The sequence below is a fragment of the Dipodomys ordii genome, unplaced genomic scaffold, assembly GCF_000151885.1.
Source record: "Dipodomys ordii isolate 6190 unplaced genomic scaffold, Dord_2.0 Scaffold7, whole genome shotgun sequence".
Classification (NCBI taxonomy): domain Eukaryota; kingdom Metazoa; phylum Chordata; class Mammalia; order Rodentia; family Heteromyidae; genus Dipodomys; species Dipodomys ordii.
Genome location: NW_012267223.1, coordinates 19,195,401 through 19,216,555, shown reverse-complemented (window position 1 = coordinate 19,216,555; position 21,155 = coordinate 19,195,401). Strand labels below are relative to the sequence as shown.

General features: G+C 50.3%; 1 protein-coding gene across 4 annotated transcripts; it reads left to right on the top strand.

The window, feature by feature from the left end:
• The first annotated feature begins 3,321 nt into the window (after positions 1 to 3,321).
• Nfe2l1 (nuclear factor, erythroid 2-like 1) lies at positions 3,322 to 16,361 on the top strand. Of its 4 annotated transcripts, none has more exons than XM_013037879.1 (5): positions 3,322 to 3,493; positions 5,282 to 6,305; positions 10,957 to 11,172; positions 12,130 to 12,288; positions 13,075 to 16,361. In XM_013037879.1, exons 2-5 carry the CDS (start codon positions 5,796 to 5,798, stop codon positions 14,419 to 14,421), a joined length of 2,232 nt encoding a protein of 743 aa, XP_012893333.1. In that variant the 5' UTR covers positions 3,322 to 3,493; positions 5,282 to 5,795; the 3' UTR covers positions 14,422 to 16,361. The 4 variants fall into 4 exon arrangements, with proteins under 4 accessions (XP_012893333.1, XP_012893335.1, XP_012893336.1 ...); XM_013037881.1 differs by having other exon boundaries at positions 3,322 to 3,429; positions 13,075 to 14,587; XM_013037882.1 differs by having other exon boundaries at positions 10,990 to 11,172; positions 13,075 to 14,421.
• The last annotated feature ends 4,794 nt before the right edge of the window (positions 16,362 to 21,155 follow it).

Here is a 21,155-nt window from a genome sequence, read left to right as displayed (position 1 = left end):
GGCTCAAGTGGTAGAGCGCTAGCCTTGAGCTGGGGAGCTGAGAGACAGCGCCCAGGCCCAGAGTTCAGGCCCCAGGACCGGACACCCCCCCCCCCGCAAAAAAAAAAAAGAAAAGAAAAAAGAAAAAGCCAGAAGTGGCGCTGTGGCTCAAGTGGTAGATGGCTAACCTTGAGCTGAAGAGCTTAGAGACAGTGCCAGGCCCAGAGTTCAGGCCCACAACCGACAAAAAAACAAAACAAAAACCCAAAACAGAAGTGGCAAAACTAAAAAACAAAACCAAAAACCAAACAAACAAAAAAAGAACTGTTGACACCAAGGGATCTCTGAAAAATAAAAGTTAACTTTTTGGGCTAGCCTTCCAGGAAGCTAGGATAACAGATTCAAGTCACTGTATGTAGCTTTTGATTGAGAAGGGATCTCATGAGTATGCTCAAGCTGGCCTTGAACCGAGATCCTCCTGATTTCAGCCTCCCAGATTAATTAATTCATTGAGACCGAGTCTTGTTATAATTCCCAGACTGGAAATCCTGAATTCAGGCAATATTCTTGCTTTAGCCTCCTGCCTTTCTCCTTTTTTTTTGGGTCCAGTCGTGGGGCCTGAACTCTGGGCCTGGGCACTGTCCCTCAGCTCTTTAGCTCGAGGCTAGTGCTCTCCCACTTGAGCCACAGCGCCACTTCTGGCTTTTTTTCTTTTTGCTTATGTGGTGCTAGGGAATGGAACCCAGGGTCTCAGGCATGCAAGGCAAGCGCTCTACCGCTGAGCCACCTTCCCAGCCCCCTGCCTTTCTCCTTTTTAATCACTGGCAATATTATGTTTTTCTGCATACTGGGGATTGAATCCAGGACCACATGATTGGTAGGCAAGTGCTTTATCATTTGAGTTATATACCCCTAGGGCCTCTCCTCCTTTGTTTGGGTAAGAGTCTAACTTTGCCTTGAACTCAAGATCCTCCTGAGTATAGTCATGCTTCGCTACACCTGGCTTCCTGCTAGTTAGTGGCTGAATAGTCTATTTTCTCAGCCATACTTTTCAAATCCACACCCTTTAATTTCTGCTTGGAATTATATTTTTTTCTTTCATTGTTTTGGAGGAGTGTCTGCTGGGGATTGAACCTAGAGTCTTAAAAATGTTAAGTAGTCAATGCTCTACCATTGACCTATCTTCCTAGTCTTTATCTAGTTTTTGGAGGAAACTTTTTTTTTCCCCCCTGCACTAGGGTCTTGAAACAATTGCTAGGCAGGCGCTCTCCCTCTACTACTTCCCAACCCTTAGTTTTAGAAGGAATTTCTATTCACAGGTCTATGTATTTAACTCTCTTCAATTATTATTAGTGTTATTATTTTGTGGTAACCAGGATTTGAACTCAAGGGTCTTGCACTTGATAGATAACTGCTCTATCACTTGAGCCATGCTATCAGCCCTTAACTATTATTAATGTACAAAATTCAGCACTCATGGTGTTTTTTTTTTTTTTTTTGCTTAATTTTTTGGTACGGTTCCTGGGGCTTGAACTCAAGAGCCTGAGCACTGTCCCTGGAGTTTTTTCACACCAGGCTAGTGCTATACCACTTGAGCCACAGCTCCACCTCTGAATCCATAGTTTTATAAGAATTCAAGGAGCCAGGCGCTGGTGGCTCACACCTGTAATCCTAGCTACTCAGGAGGCTGAGATCTGAGGATCACAGTTCAAAGCCAACCCAGGCAGGAGAGTCAAGAGACTCTAATCTCCAATAAACCACCAGAAAACTGGAAGTGGCACTGTGGCTTAAGTGGTAGAGAGCTAGCCTTGAGCTGAAGAGCTTAGGGACAGCGCCCAAGCCCAGAGTTCAAGCCCCATGACTGACAAAACAACAACAACAAAGGATTCAAGGAATGCATGCTGATGTGAATCTACAGCAGAGAAAGTTCTTTTTTGTTTTTGTTGTTGTTCGTGGGGCCTGAACTCTGGGCCTGGGCGCTGTCCCTCAGCTCTTCAGCTCAAGGCTAGCGCTCCACCACTTGAACCACAGTGCCACTTAGGGCTTTTTCTGCTTATGTGGTGCTGAGGAATCCAACCCAGAGCCTCATGTATAGGAGGCAAGCGCTCTACCACTGTGCCATTTTTCCAACCCCAGAGAAAGCACTTTATACTCTGTGTGTGGTCCACCCTACATTTTAAGCCTCTATCTCCAAGCAGAGCCTGGAGATAGACTCTGTCCTATTAGTAGACTCTGTCCTCATTGCACAAGGACAATGAAAAGCCCACTAGGTTATGGACTCTTCCAAAGAGAACTTGAATTGGCTCTTTGTCTCACAGCTGGGAGCAAAGTCCAACTCAATGATTTCCTAAATGTGGTCTTCAACTAGCGGCATTTATGTGCATTACTCAAGAGGGCAGGTGCTCAGGCCTCCGCCCCAAAGTTACTGAATCAGAATGTCCAGAGGCCTCAGACTCTGAGTCTATATAACAGGCTTCCCAAATGATGATGGGCTGCACGGTTAACAGTGAGAGTTAACCAACATTGCCGGATGGGACTTGAACACTTTGAAGAGTTAGGAAAGTTCCTGAAAAGCAAGACTATGCTTTGCGAGAGTGGGGGGTGGGGAGAGGAAGAAGAGGTTAGGGAAGGGGGGGCGAGCTTTTCGTGGGGTTCCAAGACGACAAAAATGGCGACTCTGCCCCATCTCTGACGTCAACATCCCGCCACCATGTGACGACATCCCACGAAGCGATGGTAGTCCGTACCACCGGGTCCGACCGCCCGACTCGCTAACTACGCCAGGCCTGCAGGGAGAGGAAGCCGGCGCACCGGTTTACGTTGCCAGTACCCAAGATGGCGGCACGAGCGTCGGCAACATGGGAACCACATGTTCAGCGCTCCGCCTCGGGCTCAAGGATCTCACTGGACTTTTGCAAGTCACTGTGGGAACCATCCAAGGGGAATCGCCGTTCCAGAGGCGATACTTCTTCCTCTTTCCCCGTGCTAGGATCTCAGGCCTCAGCTACAGAGTGCGCAAAAACGCCTAACCCGTACGCCACCCGCCGCGAACGTGCGGCCCAGGAGTCCAGAATGCCCGACACCACGGCCTTCGCCCCACTCATTGGCGGACCCACGCCACGGGGCGGGTTTACACACCCATTGGGTCTTGGGCCATGTCTGTTTTGAGGAAACGGACCAGGGAAGAAGGAGACACACTTAGCTATTGGGTTGTCCGGGATGTCAATCAGAGCCACATCCGGTGACGGTTGCCTCTCCGGCTAGCTGATTGGTGGAACTGTTTCTAGGGTGCCCGTGGGAGGAGGGCTTCCGAGTGCGGTGGAAAGAGGGGGCGGGGAGGGAAGCGGAGGCTGGGAGCTCCAGGCCGGCCGGCGGTGGCGGCGGCGAGGCCCGGGACTCGGGCTGAGGGCTTGCGGTGGCGGCCACGGCGGATTCAGAGCCCAGCAGCGGGTACCAGGCACATTGCTGTCCCTGACGGGAGGGGTGCAGTGCAAGCCAGGCCGAGGCTTATGGGGTGAGGGGAGGGAGCTGTGGCCGAGGGGCCGGCGGCGGGAGCGGGGCGGCTGATGGGGGCCCCCCTGGAAGAGCCGGGGCCTGGGTCTGGCGGAGACTTCCGCGGGGCGCCCCACGAAGCCTGTTCCTGGGTGGGCTGGACCCGGGAAGCTTGAGGGCGCCCGAAGGCGTGGTGTGCGGCCCGGGCTTGGGAGTGGGGTGGGGCCACCGGGACGGAAGGCGGGGTGAGGTTCGCCTTTCAGGGTGGGTCAAGGCCAAGAAACTCGCACTTGTTCGCCGGGTGCTCCAGGAGGCTGGGAGCCGAGGCACCAGACTGGGCATGGAGACTTGGATCCGGCCGGACTCGGGTATCCAGGGCAAGGCAGGGTTGGGAACCGAACTCCGAGTGGGGTCCTCTAGTCCAAATTCGGATCTTTAAAGAACTTTGTCCTGTTTTAATAAACTTCTGGGACGCTTGGGAGGTTTTAGTAGTAAATTGCAGGAGAAAGGGAGGGTAAGGCACACAGGAGTTCAGGATTGCAGTTGTATTGAGTAGAGGGTGTGCAGGCGTGGGTGGGTTGTGTGTAGTGTATTATGTAGTGTAGTGTAGATCCCGAGTCCCCTTTGGAATAAAGTTGGAAAGGTGGGTCCTTACAGAGCAGATGTAGGAGAAGTCTGTCGTGGTTTAGGGATTAAGGGAAGCCCAAGTAGAAAGCAGAAACGAAAAAGCAAATTTACCTTCTCCCCATTTGGCAATCTGGGTTGAGAACTTGGCCATATCCTTCTGCTTGTGCTCAGAAGGTCATATGAATGAAGATAAAAGCTCCCTATGCAAATTCTGGGTGGGAACAGTCATATGAAGGTCCTTCCATTCCTTTCCTCCCTTTTCCCCTTTGCTCTCTCATGGAGGGAGTGATAGGAAAAGGAAATTAGATCCCCAAGTTGGGAAAACAAAAGGCTTTTTTCTTTTGTGTGAAGTGGTGGCCTGGACATTGTCCTCCTGTTTTTTTTCCCTCCAACGTACCCTTTAACAATCTCTCCCTCCCCTTTACAATTGGAAGAGAGAGAGGAATTGTAGACAGTTTGTTTCTGAGACTTGGGGAACCAGCTTTCCTTTAAGATAGGAAATGAACTTTTGCTAAAAATAGAAGCTGAGCCAGGCACTGGTGGCTCAAGGCCTGTAGTCCTAGCTACACAGGAGGCTGAGATCTAAGGATCCTGGTTTGAAGCCAGCCCAGGCAGGAAATGTTAATGAGACTCCTGTCTCTAATTAAACAGCAAAAAGCAGGAGGTAGAGCTGTGGCTGAAGTTGTAGAGCCCTACCCATGATTGAAAAAAGAAAGAGTGGCCAGGCCCTTGGTTCAAGCCCTAGTACCAGCGCAAGCTTGGGCATGCTCCTGTGCGCACATGCTGCGTATAATGTGGAGAGGGGAGGGCAAGGGAGATTGGTAAATCAGATCATATGTAAGATGCCCTGGGCATTGTGTACTTACAAAGCAAGCCACTTTTTTTTTAGGGAATTGCAAATTTAATAGCCAGTAATTGAAATTCTTTGTTATAATATCTTCATTGCTGATTTGTTCATAACAGTTTGTGGGGGTTTGTTTTCTTATTAATGTTTGAACTCAAGGTCTGGTGCTTACTAGATGTGCCCTTCATTTGCTTTTATTTCTGAGAATATAAGTGTTTGGTGTTTTTTCTTCCTGTCAGAGTGACCTTTTAATGTGTTTCCTACCTTCTACTTGAAGGTTTTCCTACCCGTGTCATGATGTGAAAAACACGGAATCTGATCTTGTGATTCCCTTTTCAGGTTTCTCTGGAAACCCCCCTGGTAAGTGTGGCGGAGGCGGGACACTGTGACCCAAGACAAAAGGCCTGTAGCTGCAGCCAAAGAAAATAAACCTTAGGAAGGAGAAAGAAAACAAAAGCAAACCAAACCGTTCAGCTGTTCCTGTGAACAGCCTGCAGTGGAATCTACAGAGAGGACAACTAATGTGAGTGAGGAAGTGACTGTATGTGGACTGTGGAGACAGTAAGTCACGTGGGCCCCGAGTGCCTGGACTGGGTTAGGATCAGTTGTACTTCCAGAGGTGAGGTGTCCAGAAGGGAAAAGTGAATGTGGTGTGGAGTGTGGCCTTGGCTCCACGTGGTGTGCTTTCCTCTGGGGCCATCAGGGAGTTCAGCCCTTGTTTTCTGTCAGGGTGGGAAACAGGGTCTGGCACTGAGAAGGGTGACCTGCTGGCTGGAGCGGCAGAGCAGTGGCCTTGCTTTATCTTTTGGAAGATTTAAAAACCAAAAAGCATAAACATTCTGGTCCTTCAGCAATGCTTTCTCTGAAGAAATACTTAACGGAAGGACTTCTCCAGTTCACCATTCTGCTGAGTCTGATTGGGGTGCGGGTGGACGTGGATACTTACCTGACTTCACAGCTCCCCCCACTCCGTGAGATCATCCTGGGGCCCAGCTCTGCTTATACTCAGACCCAGTTCCACAACCTGAGGAATACCTTGGATGGCTATGGTATCCACCCCAAGAGCATAGACCTGGACAATTACTTCACTGCCCGGCGGCTCCTCAGTCAGGTCAGGGCCCTGGACAGGTTCCAGGTGCCAACTACTGAAGTAAATGCCTGGCTGGTTCACCGGGACCCGGAGGGGTCTGTCTCCGGCAGCCAGCCCAACTCAGGCCTCGCCCTCGAGAGTTCCAGTGGCCTCCAAGATGTGACAGGCCCAGACAACGGGGTGCGAGAAAGCGAAACGGAGCAGGGATTCAGTGAAGATTTGGAGGATTTGGGAGCTGTAGCCCCTCCAGTCAGTGGAGACTTAACCAAAGAGGTTAGTGGCCCTGTGGTAGGTGGGTGGGTGAGATCTGGGGGGGATGGGAGGATAAAGCCTGGTTCTGTAGCATTGTGGATTTAGCACTGAGGTCTATAGATTGTGGGGGAGGGTGGGGTGTCTTAGGCACAAAGTTTGGCTAGGAATGGGTTGAGGGGTCTGGCTTTAGGGTTGGGGGCTGGGAGCATTTCCCTGTGTAGAACCATTGACCCATCTTTAAATGTACTGTCAGGACAGTGGGAGGTGCCTAGAACATGCCTGGGTGTTTACTGCTTGTATTTCAGTTTGACTGCTGGAGGCCTGAGGGGGGAGGGCCATGTTGTGATGGGTTTTGATGCAGCGTATCTCTGTTGCTAAGACAAATACTGTGTGAGTTCTTGCCTTGTACCTCTTCCCCACATCAAACTTGCATACTGTACCCTAAAGTTCTCTCCAATGGTCAGGCCTATTGTAAGGTCCCCATAGCTCAGTTCTTCTGGGCCTGAGCCAGTGAAAAGACTTGAATAAGTTCTTCGTGGCCAGTAGAGGCCAAGGCGCCTATTGTTTGCCAGAGTCCACTGCAGAGAATAAGGCAGAAAAGGCTGGAAGCTACAAGAGAATTGTATTCTGCTTCCTAGGTCAGCTTACCCTGAGCTGTCAGAAGTGATCTTTACCTTTGCTGCTGTCTTGTGGTTGACTGCCTTTCCTGGCAGAAAGGATGCAGTTTCTTGCTTTCTATAATGCAGATGGCTAGGCCTATCCTTTTGTCACCTAATGTGATAAAACTGCTTGCACTAATCACCTAGCTTGTGAAAAGGCCCACTGCATTCCATTGGCCTTTAGGGAGGAAGATGCTATGTGGCTCTGGGATGGCTCTGAGCTGGTTATGCTCAAGTTGACTCCCTTTGCCCACCAAGTCTGGCCACGCCCTGCTTTGGGAGCTTGTTCTGACCTCACTTCTTTGAGTGTAAGTAACTGGGAAAGAATATGGTTTGTTTTAAGTCCCTGATCCTCATCTGGGGATGATTTTTTGCCCCTCAGGGAATAGGTGGTATATTATGTAGCGTCAATTTTGGTTGTCACATGGGGGGGTGTGCTACTAGTATCTAACTGATGAGGCCAATGCTGCTGCTGACTAGCACAGGACAGCTCCCAAACTGCAGGTTTATCTGAACCCCCCCCCCCCGCCCCGTTGCCAATAGTGCTGAGATTGGGAAACCTGCTCTCTGCTCCGCTGGCTGTTATTGGATCTGCTTTGAGAGAAGCTAGGATTATCTGATCATGGGAGTCAGGAGCATCTCTTGCATTTCAGTCTCTTAGATTCTTGCAATTCTGGTTGGAGCCTCACCCCTCTTCTGCTTTCCTATCCCCTGCCCTTCAAGCCAGCTCCAGTCTTAGCTGAAGAAGTATGCTCTGGCCTCTGGTCACTTCTCCGGAGTATGTCCAGGGGGTGTGGAACAGAGCTTTTGGGAACCTTGAGGGGAGGTGGTAGTTCTGCTACTCTCCCTTCAGGAAGTTCTGGGATAGATGTGGGATGTCTTGGATGTATCGCAGTGGGTTGGCGCCAGAGTGGGATAGGACTTTGAGCCCCACTTCTCTACTCTCTTGGCGTTGAGTAGTCATGCTTTCCTTAACCTCAGGCCTTCGCCACTTTTTGGGGGAGGTGGAGTAGGTCAGCATGAAGGGCCCAGGCTGGGAAAGTGGGGGGAGAGATTATGATGTGTTTAGAACAACATTTCTTCAGCAACTCTGGGATAAAAATACCCAGGTCCAGAGCATGTGACAGGCACTGCTGGAGCTGGTATTATCCCTGGGGTGGTAGTGCTCCCCCACTGCCAGGCCTGTTCGATGGCTGCCATTACTTAGGCCCTTGTCAGGATAGGATTCCCTTGGAGGTTGGCACTCTGCCCAGACCAGGGGGTGGCCTGTTTACAGCTCTTTGCAGGCTAGGAGCAGGTTGTGACCAGGGAGAACACACTGTCTTTTCTGACCTGACCTTAGGCTCCAGGAGAGCAGCAGTGAGGAGAGTGAACTGAGTTGCCCCTGAGAAACTGATCCTGGAGTCCGAGATGTGATTCTGATTCTGTCAGGGGCTTCCCCTCACCCTCCCCCCTCCCCCAAGGAGAGATGCTGGCCAGGGGTCAGGCAGAGAACTTAAAAACGACAAAAAGCTGAAGTGAAAGGGGAAGTGGGAGGCATATTTGTGGCCAGGATGTGTTCCTGTGCTGGGCTTCAGAATTGTATTGTCTGTCCGTTTGGTCTTGGGTCTGGCCAGCACTGTGGCATTGTTACATTTGGGCAAAAAATGGCTTTCCCCTTTCCTCCAGTCTGGCCTGCTTTAGGGTGACAAAGCTCCTGCCTTTGCCCTTTTTTATTTGGCTTGAGTGCATTAGGTTTCTGCTCAGCCTGGCTTGTGAGCCCTGGCCTTGGGAACTGGCTACCTCCTTCCTAAGGAATAGAAAAAACTCCTTTCCCTTCCCAGCAAAGAATTTAATTTCCGGGTGAAACTGCAGGAGTGTCTGCCCAGTCTCTAGTGGGCTGGGGAAGCGAGATGCGACAAGAGGGCGGAGAATGGCACCCCTTCCCCCCTGGGCGCTCACTGCGCCACCCCAGCTGACTGACTGGGCTGGGTGGGGCTGCCCGCCCCTGGGTGCATCTCCTCAAGGAGACGGAGGCGGCCCAGGGATGGGCTGGTTCCTTGCGGCAGCTTTTCCAGCTGCCCTGGTGCAGAGATTGGCTCCCATCTGCAGCTAGGTAACAGGCGGTGGGAGGGGATTGGCTCCATCCGCATCTCCAGCGGAGACTTGGGGGAGGAGATTGGCTCCCGGCGCAGCCTAGGTAACGACAGTGGGAGGGGATTGGCTCTTTCCGCAGCCCAGCTGCTGACCTGGGGGAGGGGATTGGCTCTCTGCAGCCTCAGCAGTGACCTGCAGGGTGGGAGGGGGAGGGGATTGGCTCCTTGCGGCAGCCTAGGTAACAAGTTTGGGGGGCGTGGGGAGGGGGAGAGGGAGGAGCGGGAGGATAGGTCCAGGAGGGAGCTTGCTTTCCTCTGCATCGTGAGCACGGAGCATGGGGTGGGAGTCCCGTCTCACTGCAGCCTCTGCGGTGAGCTCAGGGTGGGGGCTGCTGGGCGCTTGAGTGGAACTGGGGTTGTGAGGTGGGAGGGGGCTGCTCCAGGATGGAGGAAGGGGGCTGGGCTGGGCCGCCCAGGCAGCAGCACGGGCGGGGCACCCTCCTCGGGCCCCTTGGAGCTAGCAAGGGGCCACCCTTGCAGCCTGGTGTGCTCCCTGAAAGCCAAGAGCTCCTTGCAGCCCCCGGTCCGGCTTCCCGGCACCGGCTGCCCTGGGGCTCCTCTCCCAGACCATGACCCGCCTGGACCGCAGCTCTCACAGTGGTGGGGGCCATGCCAAAGGCAACCAGCCCCTTAACTCTTTACTGGCTGGTCACCGGGTGGCCCAGCCCCCCTCTGTTCCTGGGTCCAGGGCTCCTGCTCAGGTTGGTGTGCGATGGGAGATTGAAGGGAGAGGAACTTAGGGGAGGTTTTAGGGGTCTTAGGGTGGAAACGGATGGGTTGAGTGGGAAGGGGTATAGTACCTGCTTAGGGACAGGGAGGTGGGTCTGAGCTAAGGATGCTGTGCTGGAAAGTCCATGTCTGCTTCTTAATCTCTGAATGGGAGGCTGCACTTTAGGGTCCCTTCAGGCTTGTTGGGAGGACTTTGCCAAAGGGAGTGGCATGTATAGGAAGCCCAGATGGCTTGATGGGGTTTTATGTGGGCGGCAGTTGGTGCAGGAACCGTTCAGGAGCCATGGGACAGAGCCGGAGGGAGGTATTTTGATGTCTAAGGTGGTGGTTGGAGCTGAGCTGTGCTTGGGGTTATGTCCTTGAGTGGGTTGACTGATGGGCAGCTGGGTGTGGTGAGGGGAGGTAGTAGGGCCGCCCTCGGCAGGGGTGGGTGCCCAACGAGGATCATTTGACTGCTTGAGGCTCCCCTGGGATCGAGGCAGCTTGCTAGCATCAGCTGAGATGGGATTCTGACAGAGATGGATCTTGAGGTGAGCCTGGGCTTTAAGAGTTGTAGGTGTTCAAGCTTACTCCTGCTGTCAGTCTCTGAAGGGGGAATGGCTGGAGGAAGGGCTGGGGACAGCCTATTCTTGTCATTGGTTGCATCAGGTGGTTGGAAATGCAGGGATTTTCCTCTCCCAATCACCCCACCCCTTTATGCAAAGCAGTGGCACCACAGGCTGATGCAAGCCTGCCCACTGCTCGGCAATTCTGCATCATAGCTCACCCGTGCTTGCTGAGGCCAGCCTTCTACAAAATACATTCTCAGGGTTCCCATTCCAAAATCAGAGACGTGTTACGTTTCCTTCTCCTTTCTTACTATGTAGGGTGGGTTGGCCCTGCCCTTTGGCCCCAGGTATGTCTCTAGTCCACAGACCCTCAGACCTGTGTGATGCTAGTCATGCTAGTGGCTTTTGCTACTGTTTCTCTTTTGCCCTGGAAATGTATAAATGAAGCCTTGCTGATGTGGAGGAGCCAGAGGGTAAAGAGTGTGGAGCTGGGAGGGGCCCCACCCAGGACTGGCATGGCGTTAGGAGGGACCATGAGGAGCAGAACAAGGAGAAGCCTCTGGGGTCTTGAGAGCTAAAGCCATCATGGTCTGTCTTTCAGGACATAGATCTGATTGACATCCTTTGGCGGCAGGATATTGATCTGGGGGCTGGGCGTGAGGTTTTTGACTACAGTCATCGCCAGAAGGAACAGGATGTGGATAAGGAACTTCGAGATGGAGGAGAGCAGGAGGACACCTGGGCAGGCGAGGGTGCGGAAGCTCTGGCCCGAGACCTGCTAGTGGACGGAGAGACTGGGGAGAGCTTCACTGCACAGGTACTGGCGCCTTTGCTACTGGCCTCTCTGCTACCTGCTCTCTCACACTTAAAGGCTGAAGTCCTTCTTCCCTTCCCCTAGAGGAGGGTTATGTCTGTGGATGGACCTGAATTTTTTTGGCTTTGAGGAATACAAAGTCACAGTAGTGGGGCTCTATAATGGGAAGGGGATGGCAGTTGGTTCACAGGTGCCAGGCTTTGGCAATAGACAGCACAGAGGAGGCAAAGCATTTAGCATCTTGGTGCTTATCTAAGGACTCTCCCCTTCTCCTTTGTGTCTGAGACTCAGGATCTATCAGTAGTTGAAACAGGAAGGTAACTACAGGCTGCAGCATTGCTGAGGAAGAGGTAGCAGTCTCCGTAGTCAGCCGGAGCCCAGGCCAGCCAGACTTACAGATGCTGTTGCCATAAATGCCTAGTTGGGCCGGATGCCGGTGGCTCACACCTGTAATCCTAGCTACTGAGGAGGCTGAGATCTGAGGATCGCGGTTCAAAGCCAGCCCTGGCAGAAAAGTCCATGAGACTCTTAATTTCCAATTAACCGCCAGAAAGCCAGAAGTGGTGCAGTGGCTCAAGCAGTAGAGCACTAGCCTTGAGCTGAAGAACTGAGGGACAGCGCCCAGGCCCAGAGTTCAAGCCCCATGACCAAAAAATTAAAAAAAAAAAAAATTGCCTAGTTGGAGGACCAGAAAATCCTGTCTCTGGATGGCCTTAGGCTGCTAGAGGCCACCTGTCCCTTTTGGAAATACGCCGAAGTATGCAGGATCAGAGGGAGCCCACTGAGCCAGCAGGGTGGCCTGCACCTGGTGTGTCCCTCCATAGTTGTCCGCAGGACCAGCTCTGGGTTCTGACCTTGACTTGGCTGCTGGGGGTGAATTCAGAAGAAGACCATGTGATGATACCAGTGTGAGGAAAGCCGAAGGTGGTCTTCCTCACCGATGCCTTTTGTGCTGTCTAGTTCCCAGCAGATGTTGCCAGCATCACAGAAGCAGTGCCTAGTGAGAGTGAGTCCCCAGCTCTTCAGAACAGCCTCTTGTCTCCTCTCCTGACGGGGACAGAGTCGCCATTTGATTTGGAACAGCAGTGGCAAGATCTCATGTCCATCATGGAAATGCAGGTAAGGTTATCAGAACAGCGTAACCTGATGGCTTTCCTGTAGTGTGTCCCAGCATGTTATCTGCACCTCTAAGTACAGGGTAACGCTTCATTTGGCTGGCCTACAGGACAGTGGGGATACTGAGAGGTAACCTATCCAGGTTATCTCCTGGGGTGTGGGGAAGGTACAGTTGAAGTGGGGTTGGGTTAAAAGGCCTTCTAAAGTAGGGCCTGCCTTGTAGGTGTGCCTTCTTCCTCTAATTCAGCCCATCCCTTGGGTGATATTCACATAGTGCTTTATGGCCATCCTCATTTCCCTTTGCTCTCCTAATCATATAATTATTACTTTTTTTTTTTTTTTTGTCATGCTAGGGATTGAACCCTAGGTGTCTGCTAGGCAAGCACTACTAAGCTAGACTGCAGTCTCCTTTGTTATTTGAAGTGTGAGGAAATTGAGGGTCAGAGATGTCAGGTGACATGGCAGTGATCACACAAAAGCTGCGCAGCTAAATTTCTGACTCAAGTCCAAGTTCTTGGTGCTGATTCCCTCTCTCTCGAAAATAGGGGTATCTGGCCACACGCAAATAGAGGCTGGTCATTCCTGTAACTGGAGTAAAACCCACAGGAAGGAACTATCCTTGCTGGGCCTCACAGGGTCCAAACTGGGGCCAGGAACTGACCCTAGACTTTGCTGTCCAATCTGTTGTTGTTGTGTCCAGACAGTTGCGCTTCGGGTTAGGGGCCTGCAAGGTGGGAGCCCTGGGAGGAGTCTGCTCCTAGTGAACTCTGGTGCTCTTGTCCCTTCTAGGCCATGGAAGTGAACACATCAGCCAGTGAAATTCTGTACAATGCCCCTTCTGGAGACCCCCTGGGCACCAACTACAGCCTTGCTCCCAACACTCCCATCAATCAGAATGTCAGCCTGCATCAGGCATCCCTGGGGGGCTGCGGCCAGGACTTCTCACTCTTCAGCCCTGAGGTAGAGAGCTTGCCTGTGGCTGGCAGCTCCACACTGCTCCCGCTGGTTCCCAGCAACTCCACCAGCCTCAACTCCACCTTCGGCTCCACCAACTTGGCAGGGCTCTTCTTTCCACCCCAGCTCAATGGCACAGCCAATGACACAGCAGGCCCAGAACTGCCTGACCCTTTGGGGGGCTTGTTAGATGAAGCCATGCTGGATGAGATCAGCCTGATGGACCTGGCCATTGAGGAGGGCTTCAACCCTGTGCAGGCCTCCCAACTCGAGGAGGAGTTTGACTCTGACTCAGGACTCTCCTTAGATTCTAGCCATAGCCCTTCCTCCCTGAGCAGCTCTGAGGGCAGCTCTTCTTCCTCCTCTTCCTCCTCCTCCTCCTCTTCCTCTGCTTCCTCCTCTGCCTCTTCCTCCTTTTCGGAGGAAGGTGCTGTTGGCTACAGTTCTGACTCTGAGACCCTGGATCTGGAAGAGAGTGAGGGCGCAGTGGGCTACCAGCCTGAGTATTCCAAGTTCTGCCGAATGAGCTACCAGGATCCGTCGCAGCTCTCCTGCCTGCCCTACTTGGAGCATGTGGGTCACAACCACACGTACAACATGGCACCCAGTGCCCTTGACTCTGCTGACCTGCCACCACCCAGCACCCTCAAGAAAGGTAGCAAGGAGAAACAGGCTGACTTCCTGGACAAACAGATGAGCCGGGATGAGCACCGAGCCAGAGCCATGAAGATACCATTCACCAACGACAAAATTATCAACCTGCCTGTAGAGGAATTCAACCAGCTGCTGTCCAAATATCAGCTGAGCGAGGCCCAGTTGAGCCTCATCCGGGACATCCGGCGTCGGGGCAAGAACAAGATGGCTGCTCAGAACTGCCGCAAGCGCAAGCTGGACACGATCCTGAACCTGGAGCGGGATGTTGAGGACCTGCAGCGTGATAAGGCCCGACTGCTGCGGGAGAAAGTGGAGTTCCTGCGATCTCTGCGTCAGATGAAGCAGAAGGTCCAGAGCCTGTACCAGGAGGTGTTTGGGCGGCTGCGGGATGAGAACGGGAGGCCCTACTCGCCTAGTCAGTATGCGCTCCAGTATGCTGGGGACGGCAGTGTCCTCCTCATTCCTCGCACTATGGCTGACCAACAGGCCCGGAGGCAGGAGAGGAAGCCAAAGGACAGGAGGAAGTGAGCTGGGGTGGGTAGGGGGTGGGCACTCACTATGACCGAAGCTGGAGAAGGGCTGGGCCTGGACCTGGACCGACAGTGGGGACATCAATGCCTTCTTATCCAATATATCTTCTCAGATGGGATGACTGCGGGTCAGTGCATAGGAAGAGGTGGGCGCAGGCGCTGTCTCATGCAGCTTCCCTTCTGGGGTAGAAGTGACCAGACCATTTGGGTGGCTGGGGTCCCCACTCTACCCCTTTCTTTAAGGGAAGAGTAGTGCTGGCATTGCTGGAGGTAGAACAGCTATGTAGAGTGGAGGTAACCAAGGGGATGGAAAAGAGTTGTGAAAGGAAAAGTGGTAACAAGTGTCATTCCTGGAAGAAAGGAAGGAAGGAAGCCCTTCAAAAATCAAAGCAGTTAGAAAATCAAAGGGAAGGTTATGGTGGGCTTTGGCCAGGATTCTAGGCAGCAGGTTTGAGTGACTGGTGTGATAAACCCCATTTTATCCAAGAGTGGGTACACAGGTAGAGGAGGGGCCAGGGAGGAGGCTTTTTTTTTTTTCTCTTTCTGTTTTAACTCTTACTGTTCCTTGTGCTTTGGCATCCCTGAGGAGAGCTCTTGGGAAGTCACTTGTAACGTTTCAGTTAAGTGGAATCTGTGGGGACCCAACACTGGCTTGGTTTCAGGCCAGAGGGCAGAGGGACAGAAAAAGGTAATGAGGCCATGTTGCCACAGTCCCAACACTAAGCATGTCAGTTGCTACCCTGTCACTGCCGCCTCCATCCGGCCTCCAGCCATTCTTGAGCTGAGGTTGTCTGACGGTCTCCATCAGAGCCTGCATGGAAATACTGTACCGCTCCCACTTGCACCCTGAGTTTGTGGTCCGCACCCTCACTAGCTGCCTGTAGCTCTCAGGAGTAGGGTGATGGGCCTGCAGCTTCCTCCTCAGGGGCTGAACCAAGGCAGGGGATGATGTTCAGGGAGATGCCGGTGCAGCCACCTGCCAGCAGTATTGAGCACAACACTGGGCCTCTTCCCTCAGGTCTGGGCTTGTCACTGGGGGAAAAAAAAAAAAAGAAAAATCCCTACAAAACCCAGCACCAAGAGAAAAACTAGTCCTTAGAATTTCTTGCGCTTTGATTTTATTTTACTTTTTAAACTGGGGCTTGTGCCCCATTTTACCTATAGGGTCTAGAATGCCTGTGTTGAGTAAAAAGGAGATGCCCCAATATTCAAAGCTGCTAAATGTTCTCTTTGCCATAAAGACTCCGTGTTACTGTGTGAACACTTGAGGCTTTTCTCCTCTGTTTCAAGGTCTTGTCTGCTTGCTTGTTGGGGTTTCTTTCTAGAATGAGAAGTGCATGTAATGGTGGCTGAGGGCACCTAGCACCAGGGTCTTGGCCATCGGCTGTGTCTCCATAGTCCCAGCTTAACCTGGGCTGTCGGAGAACATCCTGAAAGAGGGAAGGAATGCGAGTGCCACGGTGGCCAGTTAGCTCCAAGACCACAGTGTCTGTGTGTGTGGCTTTGCCACTGCTGCGTCAACCTCTGCCCAGCTTTGGAGTACTGTCTACTCCAGACCAGCAGGAGTAGATTGGGGGGGTGGGGGGGAATCACTGATTTCCCTGCCCTGTGGGGGAGGGGGTTCCAAACTGAGCAGTAGGAATAGAAGGCGCAAGCCTGGGAGTGCTTTTTATAAATTATTTTCCTTGTAGATTTTATTTTTAATTTATGTCTGTGACCTGCCAGGGAGAGGAGAGAAAGATGCTGTGAGCACATGACAAAATAAAATAAAATAAAATGGATGATTAATCTCAAGTGCAATTTTTCCCCATTTTGAATTTAGATTGAGGAAGGGAACAGGCCCTGTGAGGAGAGCGTTGCCCGTTGTGTGGCTGGGCGGTACCAGTGGAGAAGGGGGTGCGTGGCCAGCTGGGGAGGTGATAATGGAGAACTTTAAAAGACCAAAAAAAAAAATCTTAAATACTGCATCACACACCTGTCAAGGAAGAATTCAGACAGAATCCTTCAGAATTTCATTTCTCATAGAGAAATGATGGTTATATCACCGCTCCTTTGCTGTCCACCTGCTACAAATTGCATTTTTAATCCTGACAGAACTTTCTCTAGTAGCCTCACCTGCCAAAGGTGCAGAGCCCTAGAGTATAGTCATGAAAACCTGAGAGGTCAGTGGCCATACTGCTGTCACAGAACAAAAAACAGGAAGCAAAGCTCCAAGGAGTGTGACATGCTAGAAAATACCCTCAGCCCATGTAAGTGGAGTTTGTTCTAGTCCTCAGCTTGGGAAGAGCTGTACAGCATTTAGACTCTCCTTGGTGGGTGCTCAGAATGCGAGATGATTCTGGTGAAAAAGCTTACTTGGTGTCCTCTGAGATTACTGGACAAAGTTTCTGGTTTCAATTTATAGTTTTCCCCAAATCATCTCCACTTAGAAAGGGGTGGTAACCACAAACGAGCTCTTCTAAGAATTGATTTATGTCTGTAAGCCAGATGAAACAGATTCTTAAAGCAGAAAAAGTAAACTTAAAGATCTTTAGTCCAAGTCAGTAATTAAAATAAAATTTATTAATTAGGGTATACTGTAAAGTTATTTAATGTTTTTGAATGCTTTCTCTCTTTGCCCTCTTGCTAATGTTTTCCCTCGTCCAAGTCCTTGTGTGAGTGTACTTTTGTTACTACCCCTTGGCACCAGAGATGTAATTGGGTCAGCAGTGCTTTGGGGTTGACTACATTTTGCTGCTGGCAGGTAGAGTGAGGTGTTGAAGCTTCTGTGCTCCTGGCAGGAACATATGAGAACTTAGGCCTGTGGCTGGGCTACTTATCACAAACCCATCTACCTTAAACTGGAGGTAAGAATGCATCCTGGTATGAAGCAGAGACAGACAGGCTTTAGTCTTAAGTACCTACCTGTTCAGGGTGACCTGAGAGTGTCTAGCAGCAGTTTGCTTTGTCCTTTTAAGCAGTCCCTAGGCTTTGTTCAGAATGACTTTCCTAAGCTGGGTGCCAGTGGCTCACGCCTGTAATCCTAGCTATTCCAGGAGGCTGAGATCTGAGGATCATGGTTCAAAGGCAGCCTGGGCAGGAAAGTCCATGAGACTTAATCTCCAATAAATTATTCAAAACCAGAAGGAACAAAAGACGCTCAGAAACAATGCCCAGATCCAGTGGTCAAGCCACAGAACCAAAAAGGTTTTTCCAATATATCTTTTTTTTTTTTTTTGGTTGGTTGTGGAGCCTGAACTGTGGGCCTGGGCACTGTCCCTCAGCTCTTCAGCTGTAGACCAGTGCCCTGCCACTTGAGCCTCAGCCCCACTTCTGGGTTTTTTTGCTTATGTGGTGCTGAGGAATGGAACCCAGGGCCTCATGCATGCAAGGCAAGCGCTCTACCACTGAGCCACCTTCCTAGAGCCTTTTTTTTTTTGGTCGGTCATGGGACTTGAACTCTGGGCCTGGGCGCTGTCCCTGAGCTCTTCAGCTCAAGGCTAGCATTCTACCACTTGAGCCACAGTACCGCTTCGGGTTTTCTGAGTGGTTTATTGGAGATAAGAGTCTCCCGGTCTTTTCTGCCCAGGCTGACTTTGAACCGGGATCCTTAGATCTCAGTCTCCTTAGTAGCTAGGATTACAGGCGTGACCCACCTGCGCCTGGCTATATCTTTTTTTTAAGTGCCATTCCTGGGGTTTGAATTCAGTATCTAGGCACTGTCTGTGTGTTTTTTTTATTCAAGGTTAATGCTCTACAACAGCTCCACTTTTTGCCCCCCTCCCTTTTTTTTTTTTTTTTTTTTGCTAGTTAATTGGAGATGAGAGTCTCATGAACTTTGCTGCCTGGGCTGGCTTTAAATATCAACCCCTAGATCTCAACCTTCTGAGTAGCTAGGATTATAGGCATGTTACTGTCGCCCGGCCATCTTACTCTTGTAAGATGGGAAACAGACTTATTGTATAAGTGAGTTTATTTGCGTTATCAATAAAAGCAGAACTAGGGCCCTCTGAAACAACCTAGTCCTAACCGAAAGTGTATTCCTTGCCTAATAAATTTACCTACCGCCACTTTCACTTTAAAAACAAGCCTATAGAACTAGCTGGGTAGAAACTACCTTTAATTTCAGTACTTGGGAGGTAGTGAGACCCTATCTTAAAAGAAAAAAAATAGGTTTGGGAATGTGGCTTAGTGGTAGATTGCTTGCCTAGCATGCATGAAGCCCTGGGTTCGATTTCTCAGTAACACATAAACAGAAAAAGCCAGAAATGGCTCTGTGGCTCAAGTGGTAGAGTGCTAGCCTTGAGCAAAAGAAGCTCAGGGACAGTGCCCAGGCCCTGAGTTCAAGCCCAGGACCGGCAAAAGAACAAATAACCCAAACAACAACTACAAAAAACATCTGAAATGGGAAACAATTTATCTAAGGACAAGCTTTTAATTTCATCAAGATTAGCCTCCTTGACTGACTGACTGTCTCTTCCAGGGAAAAATCAGTTATGTGTGTGTGTGTGTGTATTTTTGAACCCTAACTTCCTCAAACTGGCCTCATTCCTGCTTTTAAAACTCTCACTTAAACTAGACAAACTTGTATGGTAAACAATTGGAATAAGTGCCTTGTAGAAAAATAACCCCCTTGGGCTGGGAATGTGGCTTAGTGCTTGCCTAGCATGCATGAAGCCCTGGGTTCCATTCCTCAGTACTATATGAACAGAAAAAAGTCAGAAGTAGCACTGTGGCTCAAGTGGTAGAGTGCTAGCCTTGAGCAAAAGAAGCTCAGGGACAGTGTCCAGGCCCTGAGTTCAAGCCCCCCAAATAAACCCTCAAAGCCTCTTCAGCAGGACACTGTTGACTCATGCCTGTAATCCTAACTATCCAGGGAGGCTGACATTGAGGATATTGGTTCAGAGGCAGCCTGCGCTTGAAAGTCTGTGATACTGTCATCTCCAATTAACCAGACATTCAGAAGAACTGTGGTTCAAAGTGGTAGAGTGCTACCCTTGAACAAAAAAACTCAGGGACAGTGCCCAAGCCCTGAATTCCAGACCACAGCTGACAAAAAACAACAAAAACAAAAAACCAACCTCCTTATCTGTCTCAAAAGTTCTGTTTCATCCTTTGAGCAGTGACCCAAGGTAGTAACTTCAGAACCTCTTAAGTTAGTTCAGAGAACTACCTGGTGCACAGGTGGAGAGCAAGAACTCTGTTCCCACTGGTATCCATACAGAAACACCTACTAGACTAGTGTCTGCCTTTCCAGAACTCATTCCTCAGCTATGGATATTGTGTAGGAGAACCAATGTGCTCGTCAGTTAAGCTTGATTTTTGTCATTGATACATTCTGTCCCATCTGACAAGTGGCTCACAAACCCATTGACTACTCATTTTATCAGTGTACCAACCGTAACCTTTCTAATCTATTTCCTCAAACAGAATTCTGTCACCATTCTTATCTCTGGTTCTGAACACTGCAGTAGATAATGGAGCATTTGAAAACAGTGGGGATACATGTAAAATATTAACAGTAGAGTTCTAGTGTTTGTTTTTTTAAATCAGTCTTTGAAGGTTTCTGTATACCTGAATCAGGAATCTGGTGCACAAGCTGTCTTCAGTGGTGTGAAAACCTTATCCAAGAGGAGTGTTTTCAGTCACTGGACTGAAGCCTTTGTTTACTTTTTTTGGGGGGTGGGGGTGGAGGGGAGAGGGTGTTTATTACTGGAGTTTGAACTTGGCTTGTACTTCCCAAACTTTTCCTTTTGAGCCATACCAGCCATGTACTGCCACCTTTTTTTTTTCCGGGGGGGGGGTGCACCGCGGAGGCGGGAGATACAGGGTCCCTATAATTGCCCAGGCTGATCTCAAACTCATGAACTCAAGTGATCCTTCCACCTTACTGAGAATGGTTTGCTCATTCCTGGGGATGGAATCCTGAGTAGGTGGGACACAGCTTCTTAGCCTGGCTCACACTTGTAATCCTAGCTACTCAGGAGGCTGAAATCTGAGAGTCACAGTTCAAAGCCAAGGCAGAAAAGTCCGTGAGACTCTTATCTCCAATAAACCACTAGAAAACCGGAAGTGGCACTGTGGCTCAAGCGGTAGAGTGCTTGCCTTAAGCTGAAGAGCGCAGGGACAGCCCCCAAGCCCAGAGTTCAAGCCCCACGACCGACCAAAAAAATAAAATCCATGTGGGGTGAGCATTGGTTTTGGTACCAAGAGAAAAAGCACAATGCAGACCCAGTTTTCCTGTTGAATATCTTAAGCCATTTAAATATCAACCAAAACCAAAAGCCAAATAGTCATCATATACTCTATACTTAAATGTTTCAGCCTTGCCTAACTGGCCTATGCAAGCAAAAAAGCCTTAGAGACCACTTTGTTTGCTTCTCCATCTCCAACATGGCCAACTATGCTCTTCCTCCAGAATGGTTTTCTTTCATTTACTTTCACATTCAGCAGTATATTTAGTAAAAAGCATATAAGGCAGGACAATGAGAAGTTAGCTGTGTTACAAGAAATGAACAACTTTAAACAACACACTGGATAAGGCAGAGCAAATTCTAATGCTGAACATAGCTAAACCAAAGTGATAATACAGAGACTGACAGCTGTTTTAAGATATTAAAACAGCTCCTTTCAAACTTAATCCCAGATCAAAACTAAATGGCTCTATTTGACACATGTTCCCTAAACCAAATGCCAAGACTTTTACAAGGTGAATGCTGGCCTGTTGGTGGTATTTGCACAATTATGTTCCAT